At 40.3% G+C, this 21417-nt stretch overlaps 1 protein-coding gene and 1 long non-coding RNA gene across 2 annotated transcripts in view; one reads left to right on the forward strand and one right to left on the reverse strand.

The window, feature by feature from the left end:
- Positions 1-21417, reverse strand: part of LOC113012858 (plexin-A1-like) — a 309396-nt gene that overhangs the window by 43730 nt on the left and 244249 nt on the right. Inside the window, exons 17-20 of the mRNA XM_026153254.2 lie at positions 18273-18366; positions 16850-17086; positions 10044-10187; positions 1344-1578 (exon numbers count right to left, since the gene is read on the reverse strand). Coding sequence (XP_026009039.2) covers positions 1344-1578; positions 10044-10187; positions 16850-17086; positions 18273-18366 — 710 coding nt within the window. The remainder of the gene's footprint in view (positions 1-1343; positions 1579-10043; positions 10188-16849; positions 17087-18272; positions 18367-21417) is intronic.
- Positions 5016-7105, forward strand: LOC145423171 (uncharacterized). Its single transcript, XR_013904279.1, has 2 exons — positions 5016-5197; positions 5865-7105. It is a non-coding gene; the product is annotated as an uncharacterized LOC145423171 (long non-coding RNA).

Genomic DNA, 21417 nt, shown 5'->3' on the forward strand with positions numbered 1-21417 from the left:
GACTTTAAATCATCAAACTGTAAATTATAAATTTAAATTGTTATTGATCTCTTTACCCCTGGTCCTAAAGTGTACATTTATTTTCTTACTCTTCTTATATTTATTGTTTGTTTACTTGTCTACTTGTCGGGGCAGCATGAGTACGAGCAATTTATTTATTTTTTGCCGATGTCCGTGATGCCGCCCCGGGCAACCGCCCGTGTCGCCTGTATCAAAAACCGCTACTGTTTCTAGTTTTAGAGATATTGTGCAAATGTGATAATTTTCTGCAGTAATAATTCTCTGCAAATACAAATAATCAAACTGCAGCTTCACCTCCAGCGAGTCTCACAGCTTGAAGATTAACTTCAATAATATCTTTTTAGACTGCCCATGATAGTCCTTGTTCTACGCTTCAGTCAAAGGGAGTTTGGAGTTCTCCATCTGCTCCAGGATATGGGAAGAATACTGCTTCAGCTCAGTATTCAGCTCTAGATCCAGAGCAACAAAGGGACTAGCATAGCTAGCTGCAACCAAGGTGCTGAAATTAGAGTATGTGACACCGTGGAATGAACTCTTCTCTGGGTAAGTAGGTGAATAAAATCCTCCACAACAGCAATCTGACCAGCAATCCAACCAGTAGGGGAGACACAAGAGAGTCTAAGTTAAGAGCTAAGAAAGCAGGGAGCATTGATTGACCATAGATGTCATCTTCCTCACATATTGATAATAACAAGTAAGTAGCTAAAATAAACCAATAAATATACTTGTGACAGCTGCTAATACCACTGGACAGTTCACCCAAATGCAGTTTGGGAAACACTGTACATGCTAATACACAAGCAGGAAATTAGCTTTAAATAGTAGTACTAGTAACATATAAAACATTAACCAGTATACTTTGCCTGTTTTATGATCACTGTATATTTTCCAGGCAACCAACGGAGAAACCAGCGAGCCATGGTAGTCACGCAAGAAAATTAAACCCCCATTAAACATCTCATCTGTGTACTACAGCTTCGAGCTACTGAACAAACAAGGTAGGAAATGTTCGTTTGTGAAGTTTAGAGAGCATGTAGGCAGGTTTCATTAGATACACTTTAGATAAATGCAAGCTGTATATAACTAAAATATCATACTACTCATTTATCATTCTGAAAATGATGAAACACATTGAGTTACCGTAATAAAATTTGATTTCTATTCAAATTGGAGTTTAAAAACCTTTTTAACTGTAGTGGATTATTTTATATTTTATCCTATTTCTGCTGAAAGATCCCCATCTTTTTTCTTTTTTTTTTGGTCTTGTTACTTTCCAATAGTGCAAGGGTAAAAGCTGGATCCACACTGCTTCTACAGCCTACCTTCTTTACACTCCAGGGCCACTCTGGACTCCAGGTTGTCCATTTGAAGCTGTAGACGTTTCAGGGTGCGGTCAGCGTCCCTCGACTTCCTCTTATAGGCTATCAGCACGGCAATGATGACCAGCAGCAGCAAGCCGCCACCCCCTCCGATGCCGATGATGGCGGGAAGCGTTAGCAGGCTGTCAGAGTAGATGTGAAGCGTCCCGGGAGAGTACTCAAACCCACCCGCACGGATCTGAACACACACAAGTGATAAGTGGTCAGAGAAAGAAACAGAAATCATCACCATGCCCCCAACTCCCTCCCACACATTGATGCTTGTTCACAAGAGAGCTGCTCGGTAAAACCTGTGTTCTTCTGGCGGCCACCAAATAGCTGCACTGTTGGAGGCGAGTGTTTAGCGCATTGCTCAAAGGTAGAGCCAAGGCAGTTGTTAAGAGCTGAGAAATTCCTACTTACTTGCTTTCCCCTACACAGTCTGGGGATTTGCACGTAGCACCTCAGCGCAGAGAGCGAGAAAGAGAGAAAACAACCGGCGGTCATTTCTGCAGCAGCAGATGGCTTGAGAATAGACGAGGTGGTCTGAAGAGATCAAAAGTTGCTGGTCTGATGAAAGAGAAGCTGCTTGACCCAATTTCTTCAACAACGATCATTAAAGTTTGATCCGTTCTGTACTCGGACTAAACAGTCAGATCTCTGACAGGCTTTTACTGTGGAGGCTTACATCACCATCGCTGCTCTGAACATTTCGTGTAGGAAAGGTTTTCGATTCTTGCCTTTAGGGGAGAAGATTCAGAGGGCTTTGATAATGAAGATCTCACAAGTTAGCTCGCTCCTTTGCTTTAATGCGGCGTTATCCGCAGACTCGATGTTTGGGTTAGATATTTTGTTGTTTATGTCCTCGTTTATCACCATCAACTTTAATAAGCTGATAGGGGTTAGAGCACATATACACCGAGACTTTTAAAGCAGCGCGGTAGAGGTCGATGCAGACAGTGTCAAAGTCACACACATCCACTCATAAAACAACCGTAACACACTTCCAGGGCCCACACACTTAAATACTGCATGCGTACGCGCACACACAGTATAAGTAATCAAACAAAGTAATCACCAGCATTTAAATCCCTCCCCAAGGAACCATGGTAATTATGGGAAGTCAAACATTTCTTTTTCTTTTATGACTAACTACATTTACATAAGCACAGTGTGTCTCATTGGAAAAAAAAAATACATATACACACACAGGGCTGGAATCCATCAAATCAAGCAATCCACCAGGGGGGTTGATAACTGATTCAAATGAGGTGCGATTATGCACTTTGAAGTTCTTGTAAGTGCACTTTCATGTTAACATTATCAAAGTGTGATTAAAAAAAATAAAATAGAGAAGCTGTTGTATCAATAGCAGCATAGTCAATACCCACAAATTAAATGTGCAGTAGTAAAGACAATTAGACTGGCTTTGTGTAAGATTATGCGGCCCAATTAGTTGTGTGGACACGATCGGTTTGCAAAGGAGACTGAGCTAAATTAACTTAAGCAGGAGTCGGGATTAGTTACCTGGGAGAGAGAGGAGTTTAAACATATTTAAAAATGCTGAATTAATTTTTTTGATAATAACAATGTGCTCCACAGTGTGACAGGAGTTAGTCAAAGTAATGAACACACAGACAATTAATAGTGCATATGTGCATTTATTCCCCTTTTGGTTCAATGGAGCATTTATTGTCTTGTTTCCAATTCTCTTTAACATTTTGATTCCTGCAGCTCTCATAACTGCTTTCCTGCACGATGGGGATTCATTTTTCTGTGGCCAAGTTCTAATGTACCTGCCCAGCACCAAACAGCAGACAGCTAAATTGGCAACCAGCTGGTGGACACAGCAAACTCGCACTATGGAGAGTGTGAATGTAATTTTTATTGCGCAATAGCAATGTTTTCACATGTCGCTACTAGCCATTAGCGGTCAATTACCATGGCTGTGAGATTAAAATAAATAAATAAATAAACTTTAGCATTTAATGGTTGGAAATTATCACCTGTAAAGACAGGTATGACTATACAGCACCTAAGGCTAACAATAAGGCCCTATTTTCTTAGCAGCTGTATGCAAGTCGATTAGGTAGCAATGGGGCGATTTTGCTTTTTGTGTATTTTAAGTCAGCAGTTTAAAGTTGTGTTCCACATAATCAAAAGTGATAACGCTAGAGCTTAAAACACTGCATTTATGGGTCAGTAGCACTAGAGTAAACAAACCTCCTTGTGGCTAGTCAGTGAACATCTGCAAGTAGTCGCAGCGACCAAGTGTTGATCCCGAAACTGAGCATGCAACACTCTCAACTGCAATCTGACCGCAATCACTCTTAGACCAATTGGTGAAGGTATGCAAATATTTGTCGTCTCAATAAACACAGATTGCCAACATGTGAGGTTCTGGCTGGAATCTGAACATAAGCAGTTAATGAGAATTTCTCTTTAATGTCTATTTCTGTGTATGTAGACAGCAAAAGGTGTGCAATTTTCATCGATTTATCACAGTTAATTGCTATATTATTAACTTGAGCCCAGCCAAGGGGGAGTAATCATACTTACTAAAACTGAGCAAAACTAATAGTTTACTTGGGTACTTGGACAAAATGAAGTCAACATAATGTTATGGGTAAAAGCTGTAATTCTACAGTTATTTGAAATTGGAAGTTGGAATTTTTGTGTTGCCGCTCAATATTTTCAACTGGAACGCCCCCTCACATTAGGATTTGAACTCTCAATGTTGGACTCAACCCCGACTTCACAGATGGGATTTTTAACTACCCCGGAGTTAGACTGTCAGAGCAGCAGTTGTAACCGTAACTTCACAACACGGTAGTGCAAGTAAACTGTAGCAAAACTGTAAAAGCTGTAATCCATACAGCCAATGCTGTGTGTTTGTGATTAGCTATAGGAGCAGGGTTCTGCCTTGCTCTTGAGCAAAAACAAAGCCTGTTTTCCTTTCTTTTCTAATTTCACAACTCTGCATGGAGTTTGCATGTTCTCCCTGTGTTTACGTGGGTTCTGTCCAGCTACTCTGGATTCCTTTCACAGTCCAAAGACATGCAGTTAGTGGGGATAGGTTAGTTGGTGTCTGTTTCTATGTGTTAGCCCTGCATCCGATTGCCAGCTTCCCAAGTATGACAAGTCCAAACGTCAGCTGTGAAGAAGGCCTCTAACCACAATAACAAATTCCCATAACTCTTTGAAACTGTTATTTTATGCAGCGACTTAACATAAAACTGAATCCTCCAGGACACTTAATTTAAATATTAATGACTCTTCACATGTTTATTTTGGGAAAACGGCATTGAATGCCAGTATTCTGTGCGTGTGTCACCACTTCAAGGACTTTTTAGAATCTATGACAGCTAATCTGAAATATGTGCTCATATATTTTACATCATGCTTTGAATCCAAAACGCATGAAAAATACATAAGAAACGGCTGCTCTGTTACCCTTCCAATCGTCAGCTGGTGTTATCTAATCTGAGGTCATTTGTATGTATAAAAGAATGAACCAGGAGGGAGCGTATCCTCAGACGACACAAATGTGGCATCAGTTTAAGCAATATTAAGGTGGTGACACATTTGCGAGGCATTTGTCTATTTTTATTCTCCTGTCAGACTGAAGGACTGGGGGAGGAACTTAGAAAGCTGAAGGCCAAAACAACAAACAAGTTTCTTCGAAAACTCAAGGGAGGCACACAGCTGCCAACACACAGCTGAGCATCTGAGGGGACACACAAAGACACACTGACGAACGCGGACGACTTTCCTTACAGTATGCCCACTCGCGCACACGACAACACACAACAAGCCCGGTAAGTCTGGACACCCACTGGGTTCCTCTGTATGTAGGTCATTCTACATGGGGAACATTATTGTGCCACAGCTGTGTCCTTCTCTGCAGCATTCCGCTGCGCGGCACGCACAAGAACAACAAGGGGGGAAAAGGGTTGATGCGCACATAAACACACCAAAAACAAGCCACTCACTGTAGTCACTCACACACACACACGTGCGTGCGTGCATGGGAGAAGAGATAGGAACGGACAGCTCTATTTTTTCTTTGGCTATTGTCAGACGAAGGACTAACTCCACCACCCCCGCCAACACGTCGCATTGCTCCGAGATTCAACATGACATTTCGTTCAAAAAAGAGAAAAGGAGGGATAAAAAAAGAAAAAGAAAAATCCAAGCGAGATCCACCTTGGAGCTGACTGGTTCCATTGAGAGCTATCATATTGAATTACATGGATGTGCTGTCAGTGGCTTTCTAGGTATATTGGTTGTAGCTAGCAGGGAGTAAATGTCATAAAGATATAGTGAAATGACTGTGAAAGGACATTGGTGATAAGTTTAAAAAAGGGGTGGAAGGAGGGGAGGGCTTCTGAGTGGGTGCGCTGTCGGGATATTCAGACAAACATCCAAATATATTCGCAGTGAGTGCTGCGTCGCCTGGTTGACGTTTGACCTTCTTCCACACAGATGCTCCGGGAGCTGCGCTGTGATTCTGAAAGTCTGCTCCAGTCAGAGTGAATCAGGACTTTCAGTCTGGAGTCTGCTGACAGCTCAACGCTTTGGACAAGTAAAGCCAATGACTGCCGCAGGACGCGCTTGGAGGCGCGTTCTCAGAGTTTTCCCGACACTTGCTTTTCTGCTGTATCATTATTTCTGCAAATACGAAACACTCGAAATGAAAGTGACATCAGCAGCACTCACACCACGGCTGTTGGTGGAGAAGAAAAAAACAGTTGCGGCTTGAGACGTGACCGTGACTTTTAAAAACAAGCTGCTTTTGCTTGGATTTCCTGTTGCACCAAAATTTGCACATCAGAAAGGTTTATACACAAACGAGGTTCCTGGATTAGAGCTTAGAGACAAGCTTAATGTCTTCATATCAGCAGCATCCTGGATAAACAATTCTATTCTTAATACTACTTTTTATGTTTTCGGCATGGCTCTGAGACTGAGCCTTGTCATGGATATAAACTGTAGCAAACTTGCATAACTTACCTAATATTTCACTTCTAGTTTAGTTTTTTTGTTGCATCCTCTAGTCACACAAAAAACCTCTCCTAATACCAGATGCTCAGACAACAGGAGTCCTCTCGGCTGCTCAGCAGAGCAGGATGACAAACTGACAGTTACCTGACCAAGACAGCGAGCAACTCACAAAATACCTATATAGACGTACAGAGGTCCATCAGCAGTCATCAGTTGTGTGTTTTAATGGAGCGCTGTGCTATCTAATGTGAGTTTATCATCTTAAAAAGCTAATTGGGCATTCAAAAACCATTTTTTTCAATTATGGTGGCACAGCTGAAAACTGCTCTGCTGATTAAAGAAGCAATGCATTTGGACAACTTAATGTGTCTGGAGCATCAGACTTTATTAAAATAAATAAATAAATTTCAGAGAAATGAAGGCAAGTCCATGCAGGAAGTCGCCAAACTACTTTGTACAACAATGTGTGCTAGCTTCTTGACAGAGCAGTAAAAACTGGCTCTAACCAAAACAGCTGAAGAAGTGTCAGTATGAACAATGAAGAGCTGACTAAAGGACGATTGTTATTTCCATCTGCAGTCGTGTATATTTCATAGCATGACTTCTTGGATACTCATTCGGTAACTGATTGCAAGCCGTTGCAACCGATGGGCAGCCACTTTTGGATGACAGGTGATTGCACAGATTGCCTGGTTTAGGGTAACCTCTCTTCAAACATTTCCAGTCTGACTCTGAGTGCCTGCAATCACCAGAAAGGTTGCCAACGTGTTGGCAACTCATCTGTGATGCATCTCTTTGCAATAGGGGACTGACTTAAAAGCTTTGTAGTTGGCAACAGATTTGGAACTGATTGCAACTTGACCGCAATAAATTGCAAAGTGATTGCAAACTGACTTCATCTTACTGCTGTTTTATCATTGTCTTGATGCACCAAAGCTGATTTGAAAATTGCAATTGACTGCGCATTGTCGCAGACCTGATCCTTGTCTTTGAAACAGTCGCTTCGAAGTAGGGCTGACACGATTAGTCGACTAGTCACGATTACGTCGACTATCAAAATCGTCGACGACTGATTTAATAGTCGACGCGTCGTTTGAAGCTTTGTAAGATCATAAAAGACGCAGGAATAAGTAGTAGGATTTAAGAGTGTAATAACGGACTGAAACAGAAGATGGCAGCACTGCATGTACAAGGATGCCAGCTGCCGTTAAACCCTGAAGAAGAAGAAGCAGCTGTGTCCCAGAATTCATAGCGCAGCCTTGCTCAGTTTCCAACAATGGCGGCAGCTAGTTAGTTTTAATATTACTCTTATTATTCTTTCTGGGTCACAAAATAAACGTTTAACATATTTTCAGGCGAGAATGTAGCTGTATAAACCTCAAATATCTGCTCAGTTTATCAAGACACCACATATTTTCAGAAGCGCTCTGATGTTTTTGGAGACGTCAGTTACCCACTAGCTCGATAGCTAGCCGGGGGCAAGGTCACTAGAGCCCGTGAGAACACCGGACTCCCACAAATCGTTTTCAAACCCACCGCAGTCTTTTGCTACTCAGGTTAAACATGATATATAAGTCACTTGTTATTGTTTGGCTTTTTTTTAGTATTTTATTTGTTCCTGAGTAAATCGGTTTGGTTGAGATTAAAATTATAGTTTTTACACAGCTGAATAAATGTCAAGCAGACAACTGATTATCAGAAGTGTGAGATGCTCGAGAATATACTCCGGTGTCCCGGTATATTTTAGATAGCAAGGAGTTTATTAAACTTCACCGAAACAATCTACAAATTTCATTAAAATTTAATAAACTATCATCTTGTCTTTATTTTTAGTTAGCACATACCTTAAACACTTAAAGCTGTAAGCTAATGATAGTTATATAAGAGCAGATGCATGCTTGTGCAGTAAGCTGTACGTTTTACGCCCAATGGAGGCATGATCTGATTAGTCGACTAATCGCAAAAATAATCGGTGACTAGTCGACTATCAAAATAATCGTTTGTGGCAGCCCTACTTCGAAGCCAACGATACTGCAGTTTCATTGCAAACAGTCGCAGTAATTTTGATCGTGCTGCAATCTCCAGCGACTGTTTTTCCTAGTGTGACTTTAGCATTAGTAATTTCCTTTACATAAAAAGTGTGAAGCTTTCACAGCTCCTGAGCAAGGCCTGCAAACTCAAGTGAGAAAGATGACTGAAGCTGACACCGTGCTGATGAGTGTTGCTTAAAGGCAGTTTTAACAGTACCTGTCAATCAGCAAACTATGAAATTAACTTCAAGTCTTTTTCAGTGCAGTGATGACTATTCAGTTAGCCAACAGGTAGACAATAATCCTGGCAATCTGATTAGCATGTTTGGATCTGGGACAATTGTTATTATCATGTTTGGATAAAAAAAAAGCATAAAGACTTTTTTTGTTGGCTTTGGGAAATCACAGAGTTTTTTCAAGTGTTAATGGAGTTTTTTGAGACTAAACAACTGATAGACTGAGAACCTTCATTGTAAAAGGCTAAAGGCCAAAGTGTCTGCTGTTGAAAAAACAGACCTGTGACAGAGCCGGTGCTCTCTGTTCACCTAAGTGTGGATCCACGAAGATATGAGGAGTATGGCGCAGGAAAGATGAGTGTTGCTTTGATTAGAGATGAGTGTAGGCAGAGGACTGGCTGGCTGTGGATTTACTGTGGGTTAGGTACATTATATTCCGTGTACTATTAAATGTCTATGCCATCACAGTAAAGTGAAGCTAATAAAAAAAATACATGAAAAATGGAAAAAAGGGCACAGAGGGACTCTCAAATCTAAAACCAGCAGCGCCTGCAGCGGAGAAGTGCTGATGCTTGCACAGCTGTTGATGTGGATACGCTTCGGCGGAGAGAAAGAAACACGGCTTTGCGTCTGCAGACACGTCTAAAGGTTCAATGTGGTTGTGTTGAGTGCATTATGTGAACAAGTGAACGACTTCCCTGTGAGCAGCACTACTTAATGGATCTGACTCAAGAGTAAAAGCACTGCAGTGGCTGAAAGCGTGCCGGTCGACGCTTTAGATTATCACTGTTCTGGTTCTTGGGGGGTTAAAAAACAAAAAGAGTAAACTTCCACCACCTTTTTTTTTGTTTCCATCAACAGTGTAGCTGATATGAAGGCCAATAAAGATCAACATGTTAATTAAGCGTAACATATTTAACAGCAGCCTTGTTGTGCAAGCTCACTGAAGCACATCCTGGATCTGTCAGAGGAAACTGTTTAGAAAAGACACGAGGGGCTATTCACACAACTCAACAACAAGGTTAGAGTGACATTACAGGCTGAGATTGTCAGACCAGAATATTTCCATATTCATCAACAGGAATTACTGGGTCAGCGTGGACACACTAGGAACAGCTTGTTATATTTTCTGGCCTTTTTAAAAAAAAATAAATTGCTTCTTGTCAAAGAATCCTGCAACACCAAAAGCTGGCCCAGTAATTATATTAGGAAAGAAGTCTACCATGAAGGTCCCAGCCCATATTATTGAGCAACTTCCCTTTTTATATACCACCCCCCTTCGATGGCGCTGATAATGCAGGACAGAAAAGTCAAGCAATTTAGTAAACCAAAGTCGCGTCAGGTCATCGTGCCTGGCGGGGACAGAGATGAAGAGGCAGGAGCTGTGATCTGACCGTGACTTTGTGCTGTCCAGTGAGGTTGGGCCATTCGCAGAGCAGCTGGCTCTCAGACAGGGTGAGGATGCAGGGAGTCTCTCCAATCAGCACCGTATAGTTCAGGCGACTGTTGCCCGGAGCCGCTGGGATCAGGTTACGGCCCTAAAAAACACACACAGGGAGAAAAGTAATGAGGACAGGCACTCGGCTCATCGTCAGGACGCTTTACTTGCAGGCCCGACAATATTTCTTTCTTTCATTGAACTCCAACGTGAGAAAAATGTAACCATGAGCTTTTCTTTTTACATTACTTTTATTTATCCACCCTTTCTTGACGGCTCACAATGAACTTGTTCAGAACATTTTTCTGCTAATGATATGATTTTCACATCTTTGATGAAAATCACTTCCAGTTTCTGCATAACTGACAAGAAAGTCAGTGACAATAAATTTGCTAATTTAATATCCCTTAAAGGATCAAACTGGTGGTTCTCCATACTCTTCACCTAACAAATGCCATTGACAACATGACGCTTATACAAGGTCAAATATTTACAATGTCATAAAAAACATTCATCTTCAACGACAGCTAGGTCCTGCGATTTCTTGACGTTATTACTTGAAATCAAGCAAACGTGTGAAGCTGTTTCTTTTGTCTTTATCGCTGTGAAGGAACATTTTACCAAGGGACATATAAAGGGTTAGGTTGTTGATATTTCGGCTTTTATTTCTATTTGATTTTCTGTCAAATAGGCGCCTCTAATTTCACAATACAAATCAACTGTGGACTGAGGGAGTTTCATGGGATTTTGAATCATTAAATCATCAAATAGTTGTTTTTGTCATCAGACAATGTGAAGCCTTTTGAAGCTTCATCATCAGTGACAAGTAAACCCCAACGCTGTGCTAATATGGGACTTTTGAGTATTTAAAATTGCTGTTCCAATTATTGAAAGGGGTAAAAAAATCTAATAAACATAAGTTACTATGAAAAACTCACAACCCCAAAGTTTTTCTTTGGACATTGGCTGTTTTCAATCAATCAATCATTTTTATCTGACCATTTTCATTTTTAAGACACTTAACACTGACCTACCTATGAATTATTCATAAAAAAAAGTCACTATTAGTCAAAGGAAGAAACAGTGTTCTGTCTACACATAACAGACAACTTAGCAAAAAATGTTACACACACATTTTTTGCAAAGCACAAAGACTGTGAAATATACCAAAGATAACAGTCGGACAGACATTAAATTGTATTTCTTGTACTGACAAATTCCCAAAGAGCTATTAGCCAAAAACGTGGCATATCTCGACATGTCATTCAGTGTGTCCTTAAAGAATTAGAAGAAAGGTGTCAAGTGGAAGACAAAAGAATAAGTGGCAGAACTAAAAAGCTGTCTGCAACGGATGAACAGCATCTGAAAGTCATGTCCTTAAGACCTGACACAAAACCATTAACTGGACTATCAACATGGGACCATCAGCTGAAGGGCAAGCATCAAACCCTTCACCTGATCTGTTTACAGTTTTCCGAAGCCTCGTTAGACATAGTGTCAATGGAAGAATGGCTGTTCTTAAGGAAGGAAAACAGAGAGAAAAGGCTGAGGTATGGAAAGGTATCAAATTACACAAGAACTGGGCTGAAAATCAGTGGTGACAGGTCTTATGTAGTAGTTGGGTCAAATCATTGTGAATGTGTATGGAAGACATCGGGACAGAGGTACAACAGTGAGGGTCTACAGCCATCTGTAAAACATGGTGGAGGCCATCTGGAAAGTGTCTGATTGGCAATGGCTTCATTTTTTAGGATTGAAATCATTCCCCCCACACACTGCCATGCCGTACAAGCATCCTTGGATAGAAAAAAAAACACTATGAGTCATGGATTGGCCTCCCCAGAGCCCGGAATTCACCATTAGTGAAGAAGTGTGGGATCATCTTGTCAGAGAACAATAAAAACAGGAAGTCAACATCCAAAGAAGTGCTTTGGATGTCCTTCAAGAAGCCTGGAGATCTATCCTGAAGACTAGAAAGCTTGCCAATCAGAGTTCAGTGTTGAAAAATAAAGGTGCTCATACCAAATGTTGACTTTTCAATTTCCTTAAAATTGTAAAAGTCTGTTTTTGCCTTATATACTGCCTTAAATCACTGCACCTTTTCCTATTTTGAAGCGAAATGCAAAGAAATAAAGGAATGGCTTAGTGACTTTGCACATTACTGCATAAAACCAGTCATTTTTCTCCCAAATCCTTTGATTATCCTAAAAAAAAAAAAACAGGGTCAGGGTTACAGTGGCTTTTCATCATTAGTAATATCTTAGGCCTCACAGATTACTGCAGCAGTTTCCAAGCATCAGTTGGTGCTTGTAACAGATACTCCAGATACAGCGCTTTTTTTTTTGATAGTTCTAATTCTGTTTTTCTTGGACTTGGACATTACTTTCAAGCCAAACACTCAGGAAATAAGTGAGATATAAGTTTAGCAAACCCTACTGTATGTATACTAGAGGAAATAATATTACTGGGGAGGCATACAAACCCACACAGATTGTTTTTTTTCTTATGTCCTGTACTCAACACAAAGTCTGCACCCTCAAGGTGTGTAAATTCTAACATTTGTCAATTTCCGTTCCAGTCTTTCATTTCAATATCTAGTGCGATTTGATATACACTCTGCCTGGGATGGAAGGAGGAGGCAGTTAGTGGTGTGAAAAGAAGGAACCGTTAACAACAAGAAAACATGGAAGAAAAAAAAAATACAGGGGGAGAGACGAATACAAAGAAAACAAGGCTGATAGGAAATGTGGTGAGAAAAGGCACAAGCGGAGAAAGAGATTTCGAGAGAGGTAGGAAAAGATGAAAGGGGCGCGCTCGAAAATGAGAAAGAAAAGGAACGAACGTGAAAACAGAGCGAGTGAGTCAGACAGACACAGGACAGGAGTGAGAGAGGAGATAGCTGTGGCGTCTCCCGCTGGCTTAGCAGTGGGTCACAGAGACAGACTCCGTTTTCCAATCCCATCGTCTCTGCAGGCCGCCACCCAGCCCCGCTCTGCAACCCTGTAAACATGCATCCCATTCCATCTCGCAAACACACACACACACACGTGCGCTCACAGCTTCCTGGCCACATACAGGCTGAGTTCATGCCAAACAAGCACTGGAGTTGCAGCCACACACAGAGCTGTTGCCACACATAAACACAACAGGCAAGAAGCATCATGCAGGGACACGCTCTCAAAAATCACACAAGCACACACATCGAAGCACTCACCAAGACCAGATGAATGTTTATTTTTTTATTTCTCTTTCTCCTCCTTATTCTTTCTCTCTCCGTCTCACTAACATTACCTCAGTAAAAACACACCCGACACTACAGATGAGAAATTAATTGCGTGACAGGCGCAGTGCACGCATCTGAGGAACGCTACCCCCACATCCCATCTCGCCAAATTGCATTTTTGTCCATCTCATCAGTGCTTCCAGTGGGTAGGCAGTTTCACCAACAAGCCAAGCAGGAGATTTGGCAATTACTGAGAGGCTCACTGATAATAAATTATCATTTAAGAAATAAATTACGGCGGGTACGCCGCTTTCAATCTCTTTATGGAAATAAACAGCGTAGCGCACTCTCTGTGATAACATAAGAGATAGTCAAGGCACATTCGAGCCAAAGCTACAGCACATCGGCGTGACACTGATCTTTAAAGAAATGTATTCTGCTTTGTGTCTTTACAGTATGTGCGCTCTCCATAGAGCTTACTTACGCTTTAAAGCCCATATTTAAAAGGACGGAGTGCACCTTTTGTCTCAACCCGGCTCAGTTTTTTCTCCACCGATTATTTTAATATAATAAATATATTCTCTCCGAAACAGCCGCGTTAATTCCTTTTCAGCTACTCTCGGGCTAAACATTTCAGGTGAGCTGGGTGAGATAATGCAGTGAGGCATACGCACAACTCAGAAAGTCCCAATTAATTTCCCATACTTATATCCAATCACAGTTAATGAAAAAAAATAAATAAATAACTGAAAACCAATGTAATCCAAACCTCTAGGCCTGTGCATTTCCATACTGGCCTTTCAGCTCCAAAGAATTAATTACACAAATTGAAAGAACTGCTATTTAACAGACCTCGAGGCTGTGGGCGAGGACGGTAGTCAGTGAAGCTGCTCTTACTTACTGAAGGACGGTTTCTGGCCTTGGTGTGTGTGTGGACATTTGCTTTCACCTGTCAATTATGAATTTGTGAAGGGTTTTTTTAAATTATTTTTACACACTTGAAAGTTTTTTCTTTTTTCTGTAAGAAGAAAAACAGCTTTTGAGAGTGTGTTTATGTGTGTCCCTCAAAGCTGGTTTAGCCATTATAAACAGAAGAGTTCAGTATGTTTGAAACTTTTGTGGTTAATATGAAAGTAAAAAACCTTGGTAAAAAATGAAATGAATGGTTTAAATTAAAAAACAAAAATATAGTTCTTTGGTTTATTTTTGTGTTCTACAGAGTTCTTCCTTTACAGAAAGTAACTGTCACTCATAACACCCTCCGTCAACGCCAGTTGTCAAATCAGAGCAAAGCAATTGAGCTAGCCATGGCAGGCCTGTCAAGCTTTGAAATTCCTGCACACAAGCCTCTGGGAGATATGCTGACCTTTAACAAGCCTAGAGAGTGCCGTCCTTTGTTGACTTTCATAAACCAAAAGTATAAACACAGAAGTGTAAGATATGGGTAAAGCAAAGGCCCTTTTTAATCTGGTCTAATGTAAAGCACAACCTTTAGCATACACAACCTAGTTAGCTATTTAGCTTTAGCTCGTTAGCTTACTACTTACAAAGATACCTAAAAGTTTCTGTCAGGGTTTAGTACAAATTTTAGTTTTTCTCCTTGGCTCAGAGTGATTGTTGACATGAACTTGGCTAAACACATGGATTAATCATTGCTCTAAAAGCCTGTTCTCTTAACATGCTAACATGCGATAACGTGCCAATTGAAATGCTGTCATTTTAATGAAGTTAATTATTTTGAGGCTCTTGCACTCTTTCACCTTGTAAGGAGATTTGCATGGATTTAGAGCTAAATGGTGATATTTATCAAAGATAATCAATTATCATATTTAAGTAAGTTGTGTGATAGCTTAGAACAGTGACGCCCAAAGTGTGGTGGGCCACAAAGGTACATAAGGTGGACAGAAATAACAGGATTTGAGTTTGAAATTTCTGTTATACAGAAATAAGTAGGCCTATGTATAGTTACATAGTGATATAAATGTATCTATTTATATAAAAAAAAAAAACCTAAAAGTGGTAACAGGAAGTAGCTGGTTTATGATATTACTATTTTTAAATGTATTGTTCTTGCACTGAAGTTTGTTTCCCAGTGGCAGGTCCCATATGGAAAAGAAATAGTAAAAACTTACATGATTTACTCATGAAAGTGGCCACTTTCATTTATATATAAATCATATAAGGCTTACATGATTTACTCATGAAAGTGGCCACTTTCTCATTACTTTCATTTTTTTTTTTTAGTAAGTTATCCAAAACATACAAGTTTCATTATATAATTTTTCAAGGGATCTTATATGTGTTTCCACTCTTGTATGCTTTTCATACAAGTTTCATACAAGACAGATAAAAACTTTATACGATTTATATATATCTTTTCCATATGGGGTGGGTCACACATTGGCCTTAACACTTTGTATATGACTGGGTAGCTTTAGCAATTTATAACTGACAGCCCGTGTTGTTTATGATTTTTTAATACAAATTTCAAGGAAGCATATCACTTTGTCTTTTATTTTGATTGGAGTAAATATTTAAGATTGGCTGGGATTTCATGATTTTTAAGTGGGCCGCTTGACCTAGATGGTTGTTTAGAACAACAACCATCTAACAATTTTCAGTATCTTACTTACAAACCAGAGTAACATACAAAGTAACGTACAGTAACATGTCATATAAGGCAACACTGTTTCTTTCATCAGATTCTACATGGAACAACAAATACTATCTTTGCAATGTAGCTTTTCCTTTCATCTTTTAGTACAATATATATGACTCCATAATCAACTGAAAAATGAAAACTGATTTAAAAAAAAGCCTAATAACCATGGGTTCGTGTTTATTTAATCAGTAGTCATTACTTAGAAATGAGAAGGAATATTGTCTATGAAGGTGTGAAAGAAAAATAAAACCTAATAATGACTGATCTCTGATATCTGAGTGGTAAATTAAGAATGTCTTACAAGTGTAGGAGCAGTTATAAAAAAGGCATGGCCTAACAAAAATGTAATTAAATTCTTTTTTTAATCAGACATGACCTGACCGATCGATACAAGCTCGGGGAAACCTTTTAGTCCCTATCAGCCAATACTAGATAAAAACTGTTGATTCCACAATGGGGGTGGGGGGGGGGGGGGGGACTAAATAAATGTTCTCTTTCTACTTCCCACTGCACTGCATGAAAGTCTTTCATATAAAGAGTCAAGTGAAAGAAAAACACCTCTTTATACACCTCCAACCAAAGAAAGTAGTAAATGCGGCAACTTTTAATTCTGTGTAGGTGTCAAAAGCCTTATTCCCATTCTACTTAAAGGTAAGTAAAAGGTGTCCAAAGGTAACATTAATGTGTACTTGAATCTCTTTTATCTTCACAGCTGCATTATGTGTATGTGTATGAGTCCCTGACAAGTTAAAAAGTATATACGAAGCCTGCTAGTACTGTGCCAATGCTAGACAGTGTTAGACAAAAACCTCAGATCAAGCAGACCGAGGAAATAAGCTGAATGGTACAGCCAGCTGGAGAAGTGTTCCTTTCTGACCTTGAGAATAAGTGGCGATGTGGGTTTGAGCTCCAGTATCCCAGAGGGACTCAACGGTTCAAACACCGGGTCAGGGTAGTAGCTGAATGTCTCGTTGACCACCACCAGAGCGTTCACGTTGTCCATGTAGAACCCAATCTCATCGGGACCGGTGCCAGTCTCGGAAAAACCAAGCTCCGAGTCCGCCACTGACGGAGCGAGGCACACCATGACTGAATTGTTATACACTGTGCAGTTCTGAAAGTGAGACATGAAAGAGAAATGTTTTTAGTCCTGCTGTGCAGCTACCATACACAGTCGAATCTAGATTGGGACAAATCCCAAACACTTAAATTGCTAAACACTTAAACACTAATGTTGTTCTAGTTTTATTTACAAGGTGGTTACATGCTGAGTAAAAAAAGGCAGAATTGCCTCTTTTAGAAATAACCCGCAGGCTATAATTTTCTTTTTAAATGGATCTGTTGGGCATAATAACCCATCCTTTTTAAAGTCAATGCCCTGTGAAACTACAATGCTGTTAGGCCTATTGGAAATGTAAATTGGTTGCAAATTTATGATCAACTGTTAATAACGGGCAATGTGCTCCGTGCCTTTGCTTGTACCTGAGAGTGTATTTACACCATTGCTTTGGAGAATACATGAATACATGATGTCATGGCCGTGTTTGCATTAATTTATAAGACTGCTTGGCTACTACGGTCTTAGATGCAACACATTTTATTATTAAATGTAACAGCAAAGTTTAAATGATGCCTTTTTTCCTTGTAATGGATTGCCTATCATACGTATGTCTGCAGTCTTGCAAATAGCAACCCAATCCTGGACTGGAAGTAAGAAAAATGTAACTGTGATTTGTTGTTCAAAAGTCCTTTAAGTGCAAAGTAGCGCTTCGATAAAGAGCTGTTTGAGATGCATCCTGTAGGCTGTTTCTCTTCCATAAATGGCAGCTTTATCCGCAGATTGAAGTGCATTAGTGTTGTTTGTGGTTTAGTCCTTAACCCTGACAACTACAAAGACTCAGCTCACATTGACAATCACCAAAGTCCTTTGCCAACATTGTTAACAGAAGGGACAAAATTCCTCAGCTCTTCAAATAAAGCATGCGTAGCCTCTGATGCTGTCTCTTTTTTTTCTGTAAAACTCTGAACAGTGAGGTGACATTTGAAAAGCGTTATGGCCCCGGGTAGCGTTAGATGTCTGAAGCTGGAGTTGCTGAACGAGGAGTCGTGAGCAACACTCAGAGACAAACTGTCTGCCACCTTCAGCGGCACATAGAAGAAGCTTTTTGGAAATGTGCTGTTGTACACAGAGAGGTCTGTTTCAGAGTATTTGTCAGTTAATGTATGTATCTAGGTGTATATCTGAATAATGTATACTGTAAACACTCTGCAGCTGCTGTGTCAGTCACATCAGTACTCACATGAAAGGACTCTGCCTGTCCATACTTGGCCCTGATCTTTGGCTCTCGGATGGTTGCGAGGTTGGTCCCGCTCACTGTCAGCAGAGTTCCACCACTGTAAAAAAGAAGCGAGCAGATATATATTATCTGCCTCAATCACATGAAGATTACTGCAGTGAGCAGTCATGTTCATATGATTCATTGAAATGAAGTGATATATGCTGGATAGATGGATGATAGTCACCCAGAGGTTTAGACAACAGATAGAATGCTAAATGGACAGGTTCTTACATGCCGTTTTTCTATTCTATCCGAGCACTCAAAGCACTTTATACAACTTGCCTCATTCAAAAACGCACTTTTTTTAAATGCAAGTGCTTACTATCACATTCACAGAGCAACCAGGGTTAGTATCTTGCCTAAGGATATTTGGCATGTAGACTGGAGCAGCTAGAAATCAAACCGCCAACCTTCTTCTCAGCAGATGACCTGCTCTACCTCTTGAGCTACAGACTCTCCTGGTTGAATAGTGAGAAACTTAAAGTGACTTCTGCTCTCTTAAAGCACAACCACAATCCATAACCTTAACTGTTTTCTACTACAAATATGTTGTTTTGAATAGCTGCTCATTTGTTTATATTTTGCTATATAAAGAAAAATCTTGTCATTTTTTAAAGTGGTCTTGATAGTATACCTGATCAGTAGGGATGGGTACCGGTGTCCGGTGCCATGATGGCACCGGTTCTGACATAAACGGTAGTAACCAGACCGAAAAGCAGCGCACATTTCGGTGCTTTATTTCGGTGCTTTATTTCGGTGCTTTTTTTTCCTGAGCTGTGATACACTTCTAGCCAATCATTTTACGTTTCCCAGGATAGTAGGCGGGGCCAGGTACGTACGTTCAGTTAGAGCAGAGCTACAGATTAAAAATGTCCAAGGCGAAGCGGTCAAAAGTCTGGCTGTACTTCACAGCAAAATATGCAAACTCAGCAGCAACAAGTGCTTTAAGCTGATACTGTGATACTGTCAAAGGAGGTAACACCTCGAATCCGATGAAACACCTGGCGACGCATAGTGTTTTTTTTAAAAGCCGAGAAATGCGCCGTATTTGATAGCTTGCTGCGAGACCTCACACTGTGCACATTGGGTGGGTTGCCAGTTATCGGACCCGGAGCAACATCCCCCAAAAACCCGAAGAATAGAGTCCTGGCCCCTAGCCCTGCCAGTGTAGCAGAAATGATGAGGATGATGATGCAGCAGCAGCCGTTCTTCTCTGCGTGAGTCGCTTAATGTTGTTCGAGTGTAATTTACGTTGAGTAGGCTAACCATGTTATTACATTAATGCATGTAAGGTGAACTAGCAAACATCATCATAGCTACATGCGGCTGTCTTCTTGTTTGATGGCAGATACTCCCTTCACCCTGGACAAAAAGGCTAAAATGACCAAAGAAAAAGAGGGAAACAGTTAAACATGAGAGGTTTTTGGACAAAGTTTGTGTTTTTTTTCCATTGTTTAAGCACTGCTTCCAGCCAAGAGTGATACCATATATGCCCCATAGCTGCAGAAAAGGCTAACATTGTTATCTTTTTACAAAAAACAGCTGAACATGAGAGGTTTTTGGACAAAGTTTGTGTTCTCCATTCTTTAAGCACCGGTTCGAGCACCGTTTAAGCACCGGCACCGTTTCAAAAGTACCGATTTGGCACCGGTATCGGATAAAACCTAAACGATACCCATCCCTACTGATCAGTTTACCCATTTAACTCTGTTGTATGAATAATTCAAGAATAAAAAAGGCACCTAACTCAAGGGATTAACTAACTTTGTGTCTAAACATAAAAATGAGCAATTTAATTTTTAAATTATATCTTTAGCTGATGCTCTATCTACTGTTTGCTGTTGTAGCTCAGGAACAACAGCAAGGGTCCACAGCTGTGTTTAAAACACAGTGGATGCTCTGTCAGGTTTGGGGCTGCCTTTCAGCCAATGGTGTTGGACATCTTGTCAAAATTAATTAAGTTATAAAAGCAGAAAACATCAGATTTTGATCCACCAAACAATAAAATTGGAAAAGTGTCTGACTGGCAACAGCTTTGGTTTCAGCACCACAATGATCCCAAACATATGCACCTAAACAGAAAAACACTATCACTCATGAATTGACCTCCACCTAATGTTGAACCCTGGACTTTATTTTTATTAAAGAAGTGTGGGATCATCTTTACAGAAGATGGAACAAAAGGCAGCTGACATCCAAAGAAATGTCCTTTGAGAAGCGTGACGAACCACTTAAAGAAAAGATAAGGAAGCTTGCCTAAGAGAGTTCACACTGTGTTGAAGAATTGGGCCCAAACCATTACTTGGTCAATGTTTGTGACTTTACTAGTTTAATGACGGTACACATTACAGTGAACACTTTACAGAGACACGGTGCAGCAAGACTGTATTTTGCTAATTGGAAGTTTAAATTATTCAACAAATGTTTTTCATGATGTTCAAAGAAAGTGTAACCCAGGCAACACACTGCTTAATCCAAAAATATATTTATTTTCGCTTATTACTATGATGTTAGTCTAATTCCTTCAAGGCAGATTTGATTAACATGAAAAATTATTTAAAGAGCAGAATTAATACCGACATTTGCAGGAACATTTATTTCCTCCCTTCTTAAAACGGTGCAGTTCGGCACCACTTTCCAGCTTTTTTGTTAAACACTTCGAAAGCTTTCATGAAATGTTGGAACAGTTTGACTACTTTCTATTAATTAAAGGAAGTTTGCTCCAAGCTTAGGGTAGAGTACCATGGGCACCAGGGAGGATTTTAAAAATCATCTTTATAGGGGAATTTACAACACAAAATTAAAAAAGGAGAAACAGAATGTAAGATCCACTATAGCAGGGGTGGGGAACTAAAGGCCTCGAGGGCCGGTGTCCTGCAGGTTTTAGATGTGTCCTTGATCCAACACAGCTCATTTAAATGGCTAAATGACCTCCTCAACATGTCTTGAGGTTCTCCAGAGGCCTGGCAATGCCAAAACTAATCATTTGATTCAGGTGTGTTGACCCAGGGTGATATCTAAATCCTGCAGGACACCGGCCCTTGAGGCCTGGAGTTCCCCACCCCTGTACTATAAATACAAATCTATCTACAGTCACGGTGTTTGC

This window comes from Astatotilapia calliptera, chromosome 20, assembly GCF_964374335.1.
Source record: "Astatotilapia calliptera chromosome 20, fAstCal68.1, whole genome shotgun sequence".
Taxonomy (NCBI): domain Eukaryota; kingdom Metazoa; phylum Chordata; class Actinopteri; order Cichliformes; family Cichlidae; genus Astatotilapia; species Astatotilapia calliptera.